Source organism: Carcharodon carcharias, chromosome 6, assembly GCF_017639515.1.
Source record: "Carcharodon carcharias isolate sCarCar2 chromosome 6, sCarCar2.pri, whole genome shotgun sequence".
Taxonomy (NCBI): domain Eukaryota; kingdom Metazoa; phylum Chordata; class Chondrichthyes; order Lamniformes; family Lamnidae; genus Carcharodon; species Carcharodon carcharias.
Window position 1 is genome coordinate 119,530,885 of NC_054472.1, and position 18,734 is coordinate 119,549,618.

General features: G+C 42.6%; 1 protein-coding gene across 1 annotated transcript in view; it reads left to right on the plus strand.

Moving 5' to 3' along the window:
* The window catches only part of greb1l (GREB1 like retinoic acid receptor coactivator), a 237,229-nt gene that overhangs the window by 65,801 nt on the left and 152,694 nt on the right, over positions 1-18,734 (plus strand). Inside the window, exon 5 of the mRNA XM_041188959.1 lies at positions 13,411-13,587. Coding sequence (XP_041044893.1) covers positions 13,411-13,587 — 177 coding nt within the window. The remainder of the gene's footprint in view (positions 1-13,410; positions 13,588-18,734) is intronic.

Genomic DNA, 18,734 nt, shown 5'->3' on the forward strand with positions numbered 1-18,734 from the left:
TCTAAAACTTTAAGAATTTTAATGACCTCTATTACGTTACCCCTCAGCCTTTTTATTCAAGAGAGAAGAGACCCAGCCTGTCGATGCTTTCCAGATATGTATACGTGCACGTTTCTTATATCATCCTTGTGAATCTTCTCTGCACCGCCTCTATAACCTTCTTACAATATAACAACTAGAGCTGTATACAGTACTCCAGATGTGGCTTCACCAAGACCCTATATAATTGCTGTAATGCTTCTTTAATATAAAAGCAAAATACTGCGGATGCTGGAAATCTGAAATAAACAGAAAACAGAAAATGTGGGAAAAACTCAGCAAGTCTGACAACATTTGTGGAGAGAGGAACAGAGTTAACATTTTGAGTCTGTGTGATCCTTCTTCAGAGCTAAATAAAAATTGAAATATGATGGAATTTATACTGATTAAGGGATGTGGAGCAAGTGAGGCTGGATAGAAGGCCAGTGATAGGTGGGGACAAGGCAGAGATTGACAAAGATGTCATGGAAAAAAAGACAAAGGGAGTGTTAATGGTAGTGGTTAGGACTAAAGGAGGTGCTGATAGTGGCATAAAGAAAGCAGAATATGTTAATAGTCGAATAAGGGTAAGCACTCTGTGAAAGAACAACATGGCCCTTTTGGGGGTAGGATGTGGGAGGGGACGGTGGTTGGGAGAAAAGGATGGAAAAAGGGATTAAAAAAAGGGTTAAAACAATGAATAAAAATGAAAATAAGTGGATAAAAAATAAAAATTCTAGTACTTCTTTACTCTTTCTTTAGAGCTGCCATGTCCTTTCCCATTCACTCAACCTGTATATATCCATTTGCAGCTTCATGTTCTTCTCATAGCTTCCTTTCTCACCTATGCAAACTTGGATACATTACACTCAGTCCCCACAGCTAATCTTGTAGATGGTACACATTGCTGGCACTGTGCGCGATGGTGGAGGAGGTGAATGTTTGTGGATGGGGTGCTGATCAAGTGAGCTGCTTTGTCCTGGATGGTATCAATGCTTCATGAGTGTTGTTGGAGCTGCACTCATCCAGACAAGTGGAGATTATTCCATCACATTACTGACTTGTGCCTTGAAGATGATGGAGAGGCTTTGCGGAGTCGGAGGTGAGTTACTCACTGCAGGATTCCTAGCTTCTGACCTGCTCTTACAGCCACAGTATTTATATAGCTAGTCCAGTACAGTTTCTTGTCAATGGTAAGCCCCAGGATGTTGATAGTGGGAGATTCAGTGATGGTCATGCCATTGAATGTCATGGGGTAATGGTTAGACACTCTCTTGTTAGAGATGGTTATTGCCTGGCACATGTGTGGTGCAAATGTTACTTGCCACTTGTCAGTCCAAGCCTGGATATTGTCCAGGTCTTGCTACATTTGGGCATGGACTGCTTCAGTATCTGAGGAGTCATGAATGGTGCTGAACATTGTGCAACCATCAGTGAACATCCCCACTTCTGACCTTATGATGGAAGGAAGGTCATTGATGAAGCGGTCGAAGATGGTTGGGCCGAGGACACTACCCTGAGGAACTTCTGCAATGATGTCCTAGAGCTGAGATGACTGACCTCCAACCATCTTCCTTTGTGCTAGGTATGACTCCAACCAGTGTAGAGTTTTCCCCCTGATTCCCATTGACCCCAGTTTTGCTAGGGCTGCTTGATGCCACACTCAGTCAAATGCTGCCTTGATGTTAAGAACAAAAACAGAATTACCTGGAAAAACTCAGCAGGTTTGGCAGCATCGGCTGAGAAGAAAAGAGTTGACGTTTCGAGTCCTCATCTGTCGAAGGGTCATGAGGACTCGAAACGTCAACTCTTTTCTTCTCAGCCGATGCTGCCAAACCTGCTGAGTTTTTCCAGGTAATTCTGTTTTTGTTTTGGATTTCCAGCATCCACAGTTTTTTTGTTTTTATCTTGATGTTAAGAACAGCCTCTCTTACCTCACCTCATTGTCATATATCATTGACATAGGGTGGAATTTTCCATGCCTGCTGGCATTGGGCGTCATGGCAACGTGAGCGGACAATATGGCGGGAAGGCCAAAAATTTGTTTCACGGTGTTGTTAAACCAGTTTTGCAATCGTCTGCTCCACCCATCAATGATGGGCCACATTTCCCGCTGCTGTACGTTGGGAACTCCATTGTAATACATCTGCATATCATTATAAGTCCAGCTCTCCAGAATCATCCCCCCTACCCTGGATCATCTAAGCGTCACACTGGCATGTTTCACAGCTGTACATAAATGACGTGCACCTTGCGAACTGCACTTGGCTCGGGACTTCGAGGTTTTTTTTGCCTACTCTGCTTCAAACAGCACTCGTGCTCATCAGCAGCAGGCTTCGCAGGCAGCACCACATCACTTTTGGGGGACCGGGGGGTCACAGGCAGGTCTCTACCTACCTGACCAGTGCAGGGCGGGGGAAGGGGGTATCCCAGGGTGTGTGTGGGACCATATGTTGATCTGTGCAAGTGGTCTCAAGATGGTGAGGGCTGAGAAAGTAGTCTGTAGAGGAGATGCGGCCAGATGGAAATGTGAGGGTGTGTGTGAGAGAGTGAGTGGTGATGCCCCTTGAGCTGGCAGTGAGTGAGATGCCAGTGAATGTGTGATGGGCTTGTGAGCATGTGAGTTTAGACTGATGAGCTGGTTATCTTACCCTGGTGGCACAGATGAGATGATTCATCCTGTTTCTGCATTGGATGGCCAATTTCTCTTGTGCAGCATTGGCACTGATCACCACTACCACCACTTGCCAAACCAGAGTGGTGAGATTGCTAGACCCCCTGCGGCCAGATTGGTGCCAGGGGACATCACGGTGAACCTCCGAAAGACATTCCAATGACCGGTCACTGAACTCTGCTTGGCTTTCAGGGCCTTGTCTTCACTGGAGCAGTTCTGGGCTGCAAGCATTGAGAACTGCAGTTTAGATATAGCACCTAGAGTAAGGAATTGGCGAGGTAATGTAATGGCGTGGAGGGCAACTCAGGTCACCTGCCAGCAAGATGACATGTTTCCTGTGGCTGCATAATTAATGAGGTGGGATTGGGATGATATGGCGTGAAAAGCTGCCATTGTGGCTGACGGGTAAAACATCTTTTTTCCTGACCCACTTAATGCAAATCTGGGATGATTCTGCCCATAGATTATAAATAGCTGAGGCCCAAGCACCAATCCTGCCAGCACCCCATTGTTACAACCTGCCAACCCAAAAATGACCTGTTTATTCATAGTCTCTGTCTTCTGTCCTTTAACTAATCCTCAATCCATGCAAATACGTTACCCCAATCCCATAAACCTTACTTTCATGTAATAATCTCTTTTGTGGCACTTTTTGATAATCCAAATATACCTGCTGGTGCTCCCTTTTCAACCTCAAATACCGCTAACATATTTGTCAAACACAATTTGCCTTTCACAAACCTGTATTAACTCTGACTCTGCTTATTCACATTATGATTTTCCAAGTGGTCTGTTATTGCATTCCTAATAATAGATTCTAGCATTCTCCCTACAAGTGGCCTATTACTCCTAGTTTTCTGTCTCTTCTTTCTTAAATAGCGGGGTAGCGGGTTTGCTACCTTCCAACCTATGGGGACTGGTCTAGGGAATTCTGGAAAATCAGAACCAATGTATCAACTATCTCTATAGCTATCTCTTTTAAAACCAGAAGATGCACACCATCATGTCCAGAGATTTTGTTGACTTCTGGTCCCATTAATTTTGTGAAACCTACTTCTTTAGTAATACTAGTTTCTTTAAGTTCATTATTCTCACTAGATTCTTGCCCCCCACCCTCCCCTGCCCCCCGATTCCCATAATGGTTTTTGTGTCTTCTACTGTGGAGACAGATACAAAATGTTTGTTTGATGTCTGTGCCAAATCTTATGTGCCTTTATAATTTCCTCTGCATCTAAGGGACCAACTTTTATTAATCAGTTTTTTACATACTTGTAGAAGCTTTTACAGGCTGCTTTTACGTCTCTTGCTAATTTACTCTGATTCTTTTTCTCTTTATCAATTTCTTGGTCATCCTGTGCTGAATTCTAAATTCCTCCCTATCCTCAGGCTTCCTGTTCTTTTTGGAAACGTAAATCTATTTCTCTAATCTCATGCTATTTTTAACTTCCTTTGTTAGCCACGCTTCAACCATTTTCCCTACGGGATTTTTAGTCTGTTATGACCCAGCAGTGGTAAAGTTGAATTATTATTTAAAAATCCTAGAGGGAAACTTTAAACAACTGTCATAATCTGTATTTTTTAAGTGGTATGTTTGAGATGCGACTCTAAATTCGGAATCAGACCACCAGTTCTCGAGAGGTTTTATATCCAACTAAATGAAACATTTTATTAATTTACACAAGTTAAATATATACACATGGCTACAAATTACTACTATCATAACTTTTAACAAATTCCCAACAGCAATCCATAGACTTAACCAGACGCCAGGCAGAGCATTTTCACCTTACAAATTCAAAATAAGGTTCTTTCCACTTTGGCTCCTGTGGAGACAGCTGTAGGCTTACAGCTGCTTTGATCTTACATTACCTCTGCCCCGCACACACAAAACTGCTATCCCTATAGCTAGCACAGCTCATTGAATGTAAATTCTCATTGTATCACCAACCTCTTTTAACAATAAAACTTCTTTCATAGTACCAATTTTATTAAACATATCGCTTGGTCTCTGTTAGCTAGGTGCCATATTTCATTTGGATAAAAACAAAAAACTGCGGATATTCGCAGTTATCCGCAGTTTTTCCAGGTAATTCTGTTTTTGTTTTGCCATATTTCATATGCCTTCTTGAATGCTCTATTCAAAAAATGCAAATGCACTCTATCTCTCTTACATCTCAAAACTAGCACACATCAAAGCACCCAGACTAGCTGGCTTTAATCCAATTAAGACACACCCACAGCCAAAACCTCTATTTTAAAAGAAAAATATTTTCCAATAATATATACATTAACAGCTTCACAACAAATCTTTAAAGGAGAGATTATTTGTTGGAAATTATGAATTAATCCTTTAAATGTTTGCCATTGCTTATCTACTATCCTATTATTTAATGTAGTTTCCCAATCTATCTTTGAGTTTGAGTGGCTACATTAGGCACTGCGCTGCTTGAGCACAGAGCATTATACAGTTGTGAATTCTCATAATTACTTACGGTTCTTTGGTATACAAATGCTTTGAGCCCGTTGTCATTGTGTCACGAAATGTGGGCCTCAGCAACTCAATAGCAATATTAGGACCATTCATGAGAAGTGTTGCAATTGTGTTTATTTCCTGTGTGTGGAAGAGTGCTTCTGAAGATATCACTGATGTTCCATGCTGCTTCGTTGTAGTCTGTAGAGCAGACAATCTTACAGCACAACATTGCCTAGCTGTGTACTAGCCACTTGCATTGTATTCTTATTTGTGTTTATGAAATATCCTGAATTGCATAACTGGCTCCATGAATTAACTCAACAGGATATGTCATGATATGCATCTTCTCACCAATCTATACGGCTTTTTTTTTAAGCCACCACCTCCGTTCCTTTCATACCTGTGAAAATTAACCCTTAACTTCTAAATTAATAAATGTCTGCAGAGTATGTGTGTCTGGTTTGATGCTACTGAGTGCTCAGATGACCACCCTCCTGCTTTGAGGATTATGTCATGTGAGTGAAAAGAAGAGGCTTATGATACAGTGCATTGTTTGGAATGCTCTTTTTGCTGCCCACTCAGTACATGACTCTTTTGCAATCTAACATAGTGTTCGATTTTCCATCCTAGAGGTGGGTAGTGGGATTTGGGAAAATTACCAGCTCAGTCCTGCCATGTCAGGAGGAAGTCCCAGGAAGGGTGGGATTTTCATTCGGGGAGTTGGGGGGAGGGTTTGGGCTAAAGTCAGGCCAGCTGAGCCAGGAAAATATTTGGAGGCAGCCACAGGGGCTACCGGGTCCAGGGACGGGCTGCTTAAAAGACCCGTCTTGATGTAGTGGGACTCATTCCCAATTCTAATAAAAACAGAAAGACCTCACCCCTCACCCCCCTCACCCCACACCCTCTCCATGCCCCATCCATGCCACCTCATAACCCCTGCCCACCCCCAAGGCCCTTCATACCCCCAATGCCATTGTATGCACCCCTCATGCCCTGCATGCCACGCTAAGGCACTCCCAATCCCATTTACCCACTGTATATACTGTATAGAACCAATGCACCCTATAGTGACAGTAGGATGTGTAAAGAAAAGCTTTAAAAACGTAATTCATTGATAAATTTCCACTTTCTTAAAAACCTCCTTTTTTAACTACAGGCCAACAGAAGTGTCAGTCCAGACCCTTTGAAGTATCAATATCAGAAACTTCAAGCATTTGAATCCTCTTTATCTTGTGTAAATATACATTGTACAATTTGATAGCATAGAGCAGAGTGCCAGAGCTGTCAGTCAAGCAATATTTTCCCTAGGGCTCAGGTGTTTCAGTGGGCTAATGAATTTCTGGATTCTCAGCCAAGCCTCATTATGTATTCTTCACTGAGATCCCAGACACTCATTAGAGTATTAAAACGTTTAAGAACTAATTGAATGTGCTGTTAATTGTTAGTTGTATGTGTGAATAATGGTAATCCATCATCAGTTTTTCCAAGCTATATTATTCTATGTCGTTTCCTGATCCACTTAGCTTTAGTTATACTAGCTTTATTCAAGAATCCTCTGTTGGTACCTTTTTCTTAAGTCTCCTCCTCCAATGAATTTTCCTTCGTAGTCTCACCCCCTTTATTTTTATTTTGATATCTGCCTCACCCATGTTTTTCTTTAACATTTCTATTCTTTTTCTGAACAAAAGTCTTCACGCTGACAGAGCCCCATCAATCTCCCTCATTTTTCCCATGGTGCTTCTATATGGCAACCACAATGTTGTGGGAAGCAGAGTGAAAAGAGAATTGAAAAGCAAAGAGGAAGGGGAAAAGTACAGAGGGAGTGAAGAAGAGGGTGAGAGGGACAGAATCCAAAGTTAATTGGGAAACAGAAACCAAAGTGAGCATGAAACAAATACCTAAATGAAGATGGTGAAAAACAAAAGTGGAGGAGAATGTTACAATCCCAGCTGATGCAGCTGTTATTATTACTGAACAAGTCAGATCCCAGAATGGAACCTGGCTTGATAGACCATGTCAAGGAGGGTACTTAACTGAAACAGATTCACAGGAGTCTGCTGTTAACTTTTTAATATTAAGATAAAACATTTATCAAACAAGAAACATTAACTATATTACACTAGACTTGGTGAGTTTCTGTAGTGCATCTTGTAAATGGTACACACTGCTGCCACTGTTCGTCAGTGTTGGATCAAGTGAATGTTTATGGATGTGGTGCCAATCAAGTGGGCTGCTTTGTCCTGGATGGTGTCCAGCTTCTTGAGTGTTGTTGGAGCTGCACTCATCCAGGCAAACGGAGAGTATTTCATCACACTCCTGACTTGTGTCTTGTAGATTGTGGAGAGGCTTTGGGGAGTCAGGAGGTGAGTTACTCATCGCAGGATTCATAGCGCAGAACTTTACGTCCCGTGGGTGGGCACGCACCACACCCGATTGGTCATAAGATAGCGCTCGATCACGTTGGGTGAGCACCCCGACATCATCGTGTACTTGCACGATATTTCGGTTGGTGGGCACGTGCAAGAGTTGGCAGCACACTAACCAACAATTAAGAGGCCCATTAAGTCCATTAGTATAGTTATTGACCTGGATTTTTCACTGCCTGTCCTACGTTACAGTTGGTGGGCGGGAAAATCGGCCAGACGGCCTTTGGATTTTTGAGCAAACCCCATCCAAGGGCGGGATGAGGTTTCCGATATTAATGTTAAAAAAAACCTAAAAATGTTTGGGCAAAATTTTTTCATCAATATGTTTAGATGAGTGATTCTTATGGGTGGAAATTTTTGGGGGAATTTAATAATGTTTATTTTTGACTTTAAAATTCTTCAGCTCCTTGAGGCAGCTCTCTGCCTTCTGGGAGCTTTCGTTACGTGCCCCTCCCTGTGCTCGTGCTGACTTGATGAGTGCAGCTCCAGCAACACTCAAGAAGCTTGACACCTTCCAGGTTTAAGCAGTCTGCTTGATTCGCACCCCATCCACAAACATTCACTCCCCCCACCACCGATGCACAGTGTGTACCACTTACAAACGCACTGCAGGAACTCACCAAGGCTCCTTAGACAGCACCTTCCTAACCCACGACTACTACCATCTAGAAAGACAAGGGCAGCAGATACATGGGAACACCACCACCTGGAAGTTCCCCTTCAACCAATCACCATCCTGACTTGGAAATATATCGCCGTTTCTTCACTGTTGCTGGGTTAAAACCCTGGAACTCCCTCCCTCACAACACTGTGGGTGCACCTACACCACAGTGATTGCAGCAGTTCAAGAAGGCAGCTCACCACCACTTTCTCAAGGGTAATTAGGGGTGGGCAATAAATGCTGGCCTAGCCAGTGATGCCCACATCTCGTAAATGAATAAAGAGAAAAGACAACAAAAAGTTGGAAAGGTTTCAACACAGACACCAAGGAAAAAATTATTTGAATTCATGCTATCGCTTTTATCCCAGCAACATCCTTACATACCCAACACTCCAGTGAAAAGGTACCACAATTTCCACACCAAGGCTAGAGCTGGTTCAGTTGCAAAGAAGTTTCATTTCCAGTAGCCTTCTGAACATTCACTAGAAGTCCTTCCATAATTGATATCTCCCTTGAGATATCCAGGTAACTCACTCTAAATTCACTATTACGTTAACTTTAGAGCAATATCTATGAGTTCCTTAGACTCATTTCCTCAGCAGTCTGGCATAATTTCCAGCTAGAGGGATTTAGACCTTTTCTGTCTTCACTCTGTAGTATGCACATACCAACTGAACTAAAATCTGCCTTTCTGTCTCTCTCTGTTTTGCTCTGGGTCTCTCTCTGACCCCCCATTGCTAGGCAACAACAGTTTTTTTTTCTTACTTTTTGTGTTTGTTTTAACTTCCCTCAACTACTAACCCCGTGATAACCTATCTCTTTACTTCAAGAAACGTAACACCTCTTTGAAATGCACATATACAAACAGGGCCTGGAGAGTCCCCAGCTCTAACTCAAAAAAAACCTCTAAAATGAAATCAAACCCATTTGTTTCCCTTTCTTAACACACTAATAAAAAAGTAGAAATTAAACTTAAAGCTATATCTTGTTCCTAACACCCACAAAAGCAAACATAATTTACTTAAAACAATGTCTAGCTCCTAACAGAGAGGGAGAGAAAAGAACATAAGTGCGAGAAGAGAGAGGAAAAATAGGAGGAGATGATACAAATTTTCAGAGTATATAAGAGAGTTCAAAATTGTGAAGGAAGGAAGAGAAACAGAAGTAAAACTATAAGGGAGAAATTTGCAGATTTACAATGGTTTAACTGGATGAGTGTCAGAAACTGAGATTATTTTTGTTGGGCTCAGCCCAGTTGAGAACTGCTGAATCAGATAGTTTTGATCAAATTTACTGTCAAAACTTAAAATGAACTCCAACACATTGAGTGAATACATACGGATGAGCCATGTTTATGGCATGTCCCGACCATAATTTTGTCAGCAGTTATGCCTGTATGATGGTGTTAAACATGTACAAATGCTTCTTCTAGTAGCAGTGTTTTCAATATTTATTTTGGAACTATACAATGTCAGTCTTGGAACAGCTCCAAAAGGATTTCTGCACTGTGATTCTTTGAGTCTATGCAATAAGTGGCTTAATCTCTGTTGAGATCCATTCAATATTTGGGCACTGCTACTTGCTAGTGGCAATCATAGTACCCTATTTGGGTGAATATGACCTGAACACCTTAGATTATTTTGTTAATATTTGGGTGATCTTTGTTGGTATTCATCTACATGTCACTATGACTGAAGTTTTTGATTCACTTGAGTGTTTTGGCAGTTTTCATTTGCAATAAGGATCAGGTGTCCTTGTTAAATAACATAGGGCAGGATCTTCCGGTCGGCAAGCAGGGGCGGGGCCCGCTCGCCGACACATAAAATGTCGTGGGATTATGTCGGGTGGAACTCCCGACGTCATCCCGCGTCATCTCCATTTTCAGGTCGGTGGGGGAACAGCTGAATCAGCTGTGTGCCCGCTGACCTGTCAACGGCCTATTGAGGCCATTGAAAAAGTCATTAACCTCATTAATGGACCTGCCCGTCCAACCTTAAGGTTGGCAGGCAGGCCGGGAGCCCTGGTGGGTTTAAGAAAAAGCATGAAATCTCATCCACGGGCGGGATGAGGTTTCATGAGGGTTTTTAAATATTTAATAAAGATTTCAATAAAAGTTATGATCATGTCCGAACTCATGTGACAGTGTCACATGAGGGGAAATGTCAGGGAAACCTTGCTATCATTTGTTTAACAATTTTTAACTTGGAGCTGATCTCCCTGAGGCAGCACTTAGCCTCAGGGAGATGATGTGCTCTTTTGCGTGCATGCACAAAAGAGCGCAGTCTCGGCTGAGGGAATCCCCTCCACCTGCACAGGGAACGGATAGTGCTTCCTGGCAGACGTCACGCTGGGTGGGCCAATTGTAAAATGGTGGCGCGCCCCCAATTGGAGGTGCCGCGCCCTCTCCTGCACTCCCCCCTCTCCCCCCCACCCTCCCAACGGGGGGAAATATTTCCCATAGTATTCCCTCCATTGAGTCACGGGGCAGGAAGATGCAAGCTTACAGTTGAGGTTCTCTGCATTATGATCTCCGACTCAGGCTGGAATTTTCCAGCCCCCCCAGTGGTGGGTTCTCCATTCACATCGGTGGCACTGGAAGATCCCGCCAGTGAGGGGATGGAAAATTCCAGCCATAGAGCTGACATTATGGATCCCCACTGGCCATATTTTTGGTGGGGGGGATGGGGGGGTGCGGGGGGGGTGGGGGGTGGGGGTGGCACATAAAATATGGCAGGTGGCTCTCCTGACTTTCCATTCGCTTCTGACCTGTTCTCCATAAAGCTTTAGGCAGGTAGTCACTGAATCACCTGCCGCCTGCCATTTTTATAAACATAATAAACAAGCAATTGAGCTTATTAATAAGCCAATCTACATGAATATTATGCTGTCCATGCCATGATACGGTTGGCATGGGCAGGCAGGTGGGAGTGGGCAGACCTTTGTTAACACAACTGGTTAAAGGGCTGGAAGGAAGGGGGATATGTCCTTCGTGGGGGGTTGCGGGGGGATGCCCTGTGCTCAGGGTGGGGGGTGCCCTGTGCACATTGGGAGCACCCCCACAAGATGTCACAGCCTTTTTTGTCACTTCCTGCCTGGCCACCAAAACCCCCCCTGCAGCCTCCCCTAGACCCCTTCCTAGGCTCCCCGATCCTTCCCCATCCAAAACTCTGGACTCAGCTGTCTCCAGGATGCATGTTGCTGTCACCCTGGGGCCCATTACCAGTCCCAGCTGCTGGGACTGCTGGAGCAGATTGGCTGCCAGCTCTCAATGGCAGGACTTCCTCCCACTGAGGGGCAGAAGTCTGACCCTCAGCTTGTTTAGGCGCCCCCAGTGTGTTATAGCTGCGGGGCGTATTTTCTTAAAATCAGTCCTTATGGGACTGACCTTTCATCTGAGGGGACGGTCAGTATGTCCTCCTCTGTAAAATTCCACCCGTGGTCATTAGGAAGAGAGAATAAAATCAATGTTCTTATCATCCTTCAGGTAGTTGTTTGAAGATGGACTGCATAGGCACAAGTTGTCTACTTTTTCTCATTCAGTTGTAATTGGTACATGTGTCTTGGGAGAGTGAGGACAGTGAATTCGGTATCAATTTCTAAAAAGCTTGTGCTTGTAAAAATAACGTGTTCCTCTTTTTTTTGTCAATTGAGCATCCAACTTGAATGTTTGAGGAAAGAACAAATAGTTTGCTGCTGTTCCTGGTGTCTGTCTGTCTGCCTTCCATCTGTCCTCGTTCTTAGGGTTGGCCGTACTGTGATCTTTCTCCACTGATTTCTATTCCTCGCTGCGCTCATGGCCTCTCCCATAGAGGGGCCAGCCCACACTCTCTTCTCATCTATCCATGCCATCTTGGGTCTTTCTTGTGGATCTTTTCCAGATGTTTTCCCTTGCATTACCTCTATTTCCAAACACTCCCTTCCTGTTTGCATCACACGTGCAAAATATGTGAGCTTCCTTGGTGCTACTGCCTCAGACATGTTCCTCTTAACACCAGCTTTCCCAAGCACCCACTCATTTGTCTGCTGACCATCCATGACACATATATCCGTCTAAGTCCTTTCATTTCAAATGCTCTTATTTGAGCCTTGTCACTTTTCCTGATGATCCAACTTACACAGCCATACATTGACAACGGCCACACAAGGACTTTTAGAAGATGAATTTTCATTATAATCGAGATGCTGTGGCTACTCCATACCCTTTTCAGTGAGTTCACAACGCTATGACCCTTGTTAAGTCTAACCCAAATCTCTTTGGTAGATTCTGTGTCTTCCGTGATGATTGGCCCAGGAAAGTAGAAGATGTCAGCCCGTTCAAGTTGAACTCCGTTAATCAGAATCTTACAGGTCTTTCCACCCATCCTCATCACCTTTGTCTTATTGTCATTGATTGGGAGACTGTATCAACTGTTCCTGGTTTAACTGAGTCAAATGTTTAGCAGATTGCAGCTTATGTGCAATTGTCAGCAGAAGCTGTGTTACTTTTAATGAAGACTTTTGTGATTCCCAACATTTGGTTCTACAAGGTGTTTATTCTTTCAACAAAAAAGAAACAGAAGGAGGAGCAATGCAATCAGATAATGTATTGTTTAATTGCTGGCGATAACTGTTATTAATGGGCATTAAAAGTGCTTTAGAAAAGTGCCAGAGTAGTAAAGCACAAAGTGAGTGAAACATTAGGGTTAGGGTTAAAAGGGCAAAAGTTAATTCCAAAAAGGAATTTCACTACAAGCATCCCCAACACTACTTTTAATAAAAAAAGAAATAAAATAGATTATAAATTCATCTTGGGTGAAAGTGCAAATCAGGTGATAGTGAATTGGCAGCCTTTTTTACACTCTGCTTGATTTTCGTTTTCCTGGAAAGGAGAATTGACTGGAGTGCAAGATAGGTTTCAGATTTGCCAATGCCGCATTGTGCTATCATCCAAGGTAAATTTATGCCACAATATTTCTGCAATATTTTAAAGAGTTTTTCATTCACATCACTGAAATATATAAATACAGCAACTATAACATTTTAAACTGTTGTAAAGCAAAGTCTTATTTTCAATTGCTAGGGAGCCTCTAACTTTGTTTCGTTGATGTTATTTTGAAACATTGTTCAAGTCAGTCACAATTTTTTCCAAAATAATAATTATGTTTTTGCTTTAATTTAGGTTTCTGCCAGGCTGGCAAAGACCTGCGTCTAGTATCACTCTCTGCAGAACAAATTGACATTCCACCGGGCTTTGTGCTGGTAGGAGCCAAGTCTCCAAATCTCCCTGAGCACATTCTGATCTGTGCAGTAGATAAACGATTTCTGCCAGATGACAATGGAAAGAATGCACTTTTAGGTGAGGAGTCTCTTATTCCTGACAGTAAGTTATTGATAGTGTGACAGCACAATTTTCAGCTAAACTGTAAGTCCCCTTTCTGAACATTCTGCATTTGTGTAAATATTCACAAAAAGGATGATGCCACAGTCAGTCAGTGTTCAGTGATTTTAAAATTTAGGATAGTACCTCGTTCCACTGGGATTCTGCCCTGCTTAAAATAACACTTTAATTTCCAATGAGGAGGCTTGTCCCACCACTCCTTGGGCAGGATTTTCCCCCCGTCGGGGACAAAGTTGAGTCGCGGGTATGCACAGGCGCGCCTCCGATTGGCACCCCTGGTTGGGGGCGTGGTGCCATGCAGAAGGGGAAATAGTTAACCAGTTAGCAGCGTGACGTCCACACGGAAGCGCTATGCGCTACCTGTGTGGGCGGGGGGAATCCCTAAACCCGAGAGTGCGCTCTTTCGTGCATGCAAAAATTAAACACTTATTAATTTAGCAACTAATTAAACACACACAAATTACTACTATAATAACTTTTAAACAAATCCCCAAATTAATCACTCCCAGGTAAATTTTCACCAAGGCAACAATAACCCACAGACTTCAAACAGACACCAGGCAAAGCACATTTAACCTTATGAATTCAAAATGAGGTCCCTTGCAATTTGGTTGCTTTGCAGACAGTTGTTGGCTTACAGGCTGGTTTGATCTTAAATACCTCTGACCTGCACACTCAAAACTCCTTTCTGTTTATACCTAGCTTCCCTTCGAATGTAAATTTTCCATTGTATTACTAGGTTTTTTAATTTTACTTTTCCGAACAATAATCCTTTCATTCCACCAATTTTATTAGTAATATAAACACATTGTTTGGTGACTCCTAGCTAGGTGCAAGATTTTACTCCCACCCTTGAATGCTTTTTTCAACAAATGCAAATGTACACTTTTTAGCTTCTCCTCCTTACGTTTATCTAATTAACATCTCAAAACCACTATACATCAAAGCACCCAGACCAGCTGACTTTAATCCAGTTAACACACACACACACACACACACACACACACACACACACTGACACAGACCCTACTATAATTCCAATTTTAAAAAAATTTCCAATAACATTATAGATCTTAATATCTCTTCATGACAGTAACGTTGTAGCTAGTGAGATTTGTTTTAGATAAAGAATGATTGTTATAATCTGTCATTAATAGAAAATTATCTTGTAGTGAAAATAATGATATTAAATTTGTTAGTGTTGCAGTACTTCTTACTGATGCTTCAATATATTGCTCCATACATCCATATATTTGATTTCTTGCATAGTGCATTTAGGTTTTGTCTGTTGTGTGGAGGTCGTATATCTCCCTTCTGGGGAGATCTGAGAGTTAATCGGCCTGGCCGGTCCTTGAGATTCCTGGTTCGCTATGTGTGTCATTGACAGAGGCCTGAAAACTGATTGGCTGTAAATGTTTTATGACCTTGGAAAATGGGGAGAAAATAAATAAAAATAGTTGAATGGAAGTTAGATGATAGCCAACTGAATTCATTTCTTTTAGAGATTATGGAATTCTTCTTGAAAATGAACACAGAAATTTAACAAATGTATAGATTTGCCACATCTGTAAAATGTTAGACTTTAACATATTTAAATTAACTTTGAGTGTTTAAAGGGTGTAAAGTTTTTTTTAAATCATAATTTTTGGTGGATAGGAAGAAAAGGAAGAGAATTAGGCCCTATTTTCATTTTGGAAACTAATGCTACTGGTGTCATTATGCTGTTCAGCAAGTATTTAAATCATTGCTTTGTGAATACCAAACAACAGAAAAAAAGCTAGACATCTTTCATGATGATTGTATCCTTTTAAGCTAACAAAACCCAATTTAAACTACTTAGAGTTCTTCACTGAAATTTGGAAAATGATCATTTGTAAATGATAAATTTCTATCTGATAAAAGAAAGAAAGACATGCGTTTAGACAACGCCATTTACAACTGCAGGACATTCCAAAGCACTTCCAACCAATGGAGCTGTCAGTGTTGTAATAGTACTAATGTTGGAACATTAGTTCAACTGTAATACAAACTAATTTAATTATTTTGACAGATTGTTAAGAAGCTTGCCTTGGGGTTAGGGAGAGACTCGGGTGCCTGCTACATTGCCTAAGGGTTAGGAAAAAATATTTTTAGTAATTCACATCTTGACTGAGACACTAGGCTGGCTTTTCGCTACCAAAGTGGGTAGCTTGAGTTGGGAAATTTTGTGAGTTGGCAGACTTGCCTCGGTTTAGAGTGCCCTTTTATGCAGCATTTTCACTCCGGGGAGTTTGGGTTGGGATAGAGTTGGGCCCACTGTCCCCAGAAGCAGATCAGAGGTGGCCACACGGGCAGCCTAATGCTGAGGCTGCATGGTCGATTCACACTTTTATATGGTTGTTGGAACATCAGTTCTTTTTTCAATAAACTATGAGTGGGCGGTTTTGTCAAAGCAGTGTCGCACATGCCATTAATAGAGGGCTCATTGGTTAGGTACATAGTGCATACTAGGTGAATGGGCATGAAAAGGCCGTGGATTGGCATGGGGATTATAAGGAACTGGGAGGGTGGGTGGGGAGCATGAGTTGGCATAGAGGGGGCATGGGTAACACCTTTTTGATTCCCAAATTCAGATGGGTTCCCTGACTTCTCTGAGGCTATGAACCACAAGTCATGGAGAAGCTGACCTGACTCCACAAAAATTGCAGGGGGCTGGGAGATGCCTACCTCTGCAATAGAACCAGCCTGGTTAGGAGTGCAGTGAAAACTCAGGGCACCGGGAATTGGGGTGGGAATCCTGGAATTGGGCCCTGTCTGCCATTTTTAAATGGCTCCTTCTGACTCTGTGAAAATCCACCCACTATGTACCATTCAATTTTAACTCAATCCTCTACCTCCATAGCCTCCCTACGCAACAGGACTCAATGTTACTATGGTGCAGACAGTAGAATATATTTTGTACAACTTATTCTTGCCTTTTGTCCACCCAGAAAGTATTAAAACTAGATAACAAGTGCCACTTGCTGTTAGTTAGATTGCCAATGCCTGTTTAATCTCCATGATATTTTGCACTGAAAGTTGCTGGAGTTGCAGTGCCCTCTGCAGAGCTTCTGGGATCTGCGTGAAAAGGTTGTCTATATCAATAATCTCAACGATCTGGATGATAATGTGGTGAATTGGATCAGCAAGTTTGCTGATGACACTAAGATTGAAGGCGTTGTGGACAGCGAGGAAGGCTTTCAAAGCTTGCAGAAAGACCTGGCCCAACTGGAAAAATGGGCCAGAAAATGGCAGATGGAATTTAATGCGGAAAAGTGTGAGGTGTTACATTTTGGAAGGACAAACCAAGGTAGGACATGCACAGTAAATGGTAGGGCACTGAGGAGTGCGGAGGAACAAAGGGATCTGGGAGTTCAGATACATAGTTCCCTGAAAGTGGCGTCACAGGTCGACAAGGTTGTAAAGAAAGCCTTTGGCATACTGGCCTTCATAAATCAAAGTATTGAGTACAGAAGTTGGGATGTTATGGTGAAGTTGTATAAGACATTGGTGAGGCCAACTTTGGAATATTGTGTGCAGTTCTGGTCGCCTAACTACAGGAAGGATATCAGTAAGATTGAGAGAGTGCAGAGAAGATTTACTAGGATTTTGCCAGGTCTTAAGGAGTTGAGTTACAGGGAAAGATTAAACAGGTTAGGACTTTATTCCTTGGAGCGTAGAAGAATGAGGGGAGATATGATAGAAGTTTACAAAATTATGAGTGGTATAGACAGAGTAAATGCGAGTTGGCTCTTTCCACTTAGATTAGGAGAAATAAACACGAGAGGACATGGCTTTAGGGTGAAAGGGGAAAGGTTTAGGGGGAACTTCTTCACTCAGAGTTTGGTGAGTGTGTGGAACGAGCTACCATCTGACATGGTAAATGCGGGCTCACTCTTAAGTTTTAAGAATAAATTAGATACATGGATGGGAGAGGTCTGGAGGGTTATGGACTAGGTGCAGGTCAATGGGAGTAGCGGAATAATATTTCGGCACAGACTAGAAGGGCCGAATGGCCTGTTTTCTGTGCAGTAGTGTTCTATGGTTCTATGGCAAGAAGCTGTATACCTCCAGATTCAGATTGTTACACTGAGATGAACAGATTAAGGCCTGAACAAGGAAGCGTCAGTTAGAATGGCGAATTCAGTGTCAAATCAGCTACAGAAAGAGAAACAAGGAGAGGGAAAGAAATATTGGATTAAGGGAGTTAAAAGTAAACCAAAAGAAAAGCTTAAGAAGGATTTTTTTTTCACATCTCCAACCAGTAATACCTGAAGGAATGAGACTCTACACTTGTAACAATTAATCTTCAGTGCCAGGAAGGTTGATTAGCAATAAATAACACTTAGCATGTTTTTAAAAGAGTGCTTAGTTTGAAATTTACACATAAATAAAGGTGAATATGGTTAGCCTCACTGTTATTTTCAAAGCATGTTTTGGGCCTCTATCTTTTCAATACATCCACTCATTTAAATGTGATCATATTCTGTGTCCTTTGTCATTGCACACTGAAAAGCTTGGAAATAATAGGACCCACAGGGAACATTTTCTCATCCAGCTTTTCCATTCAGGGGGCAGAATTTAATATGGGGCTTACCCTTTGGCTGGAGAGCTGGCAAGAGCCCTGCATTGTGTCTTTTTGGGAAGGTCTGCCACATTGAGTGCCAATTAGACACTTAACTGGGCAGTGGCGAGATCAAGGATACCAGGGGGGGTAGTCCCGCCTGCCAGGAGCTGCTGGTCAATCAGAGGCCAGAAGCTCTTCATTGTTGAACAGAGAAACTGGAGAGGTGGTGGCTGCTGCTGGTAATGCACCCGCCAGAGGTCCAGGATCACCAAGGGACCTATGCCACAGGTGAATAGTGGCAGGAGGTGGATTACAGGGTAGGGATTGCAGGGAAGGTGGGAAGGATGTCAGCAGCTGGGGCAAGGCTGGCTCTCAGTGCACCTCCCCCCCCAATCCCCTCCCCCACCCCTGCCAATGCTGGGTCCCTCATTCAGGCACTTAGTGCCATTGAATGAAGGACCCTGCCACCGGAAGCCTGCAAGTAACCCTGACAGGGTTTGCTTTTTGGGCTTCTCACATG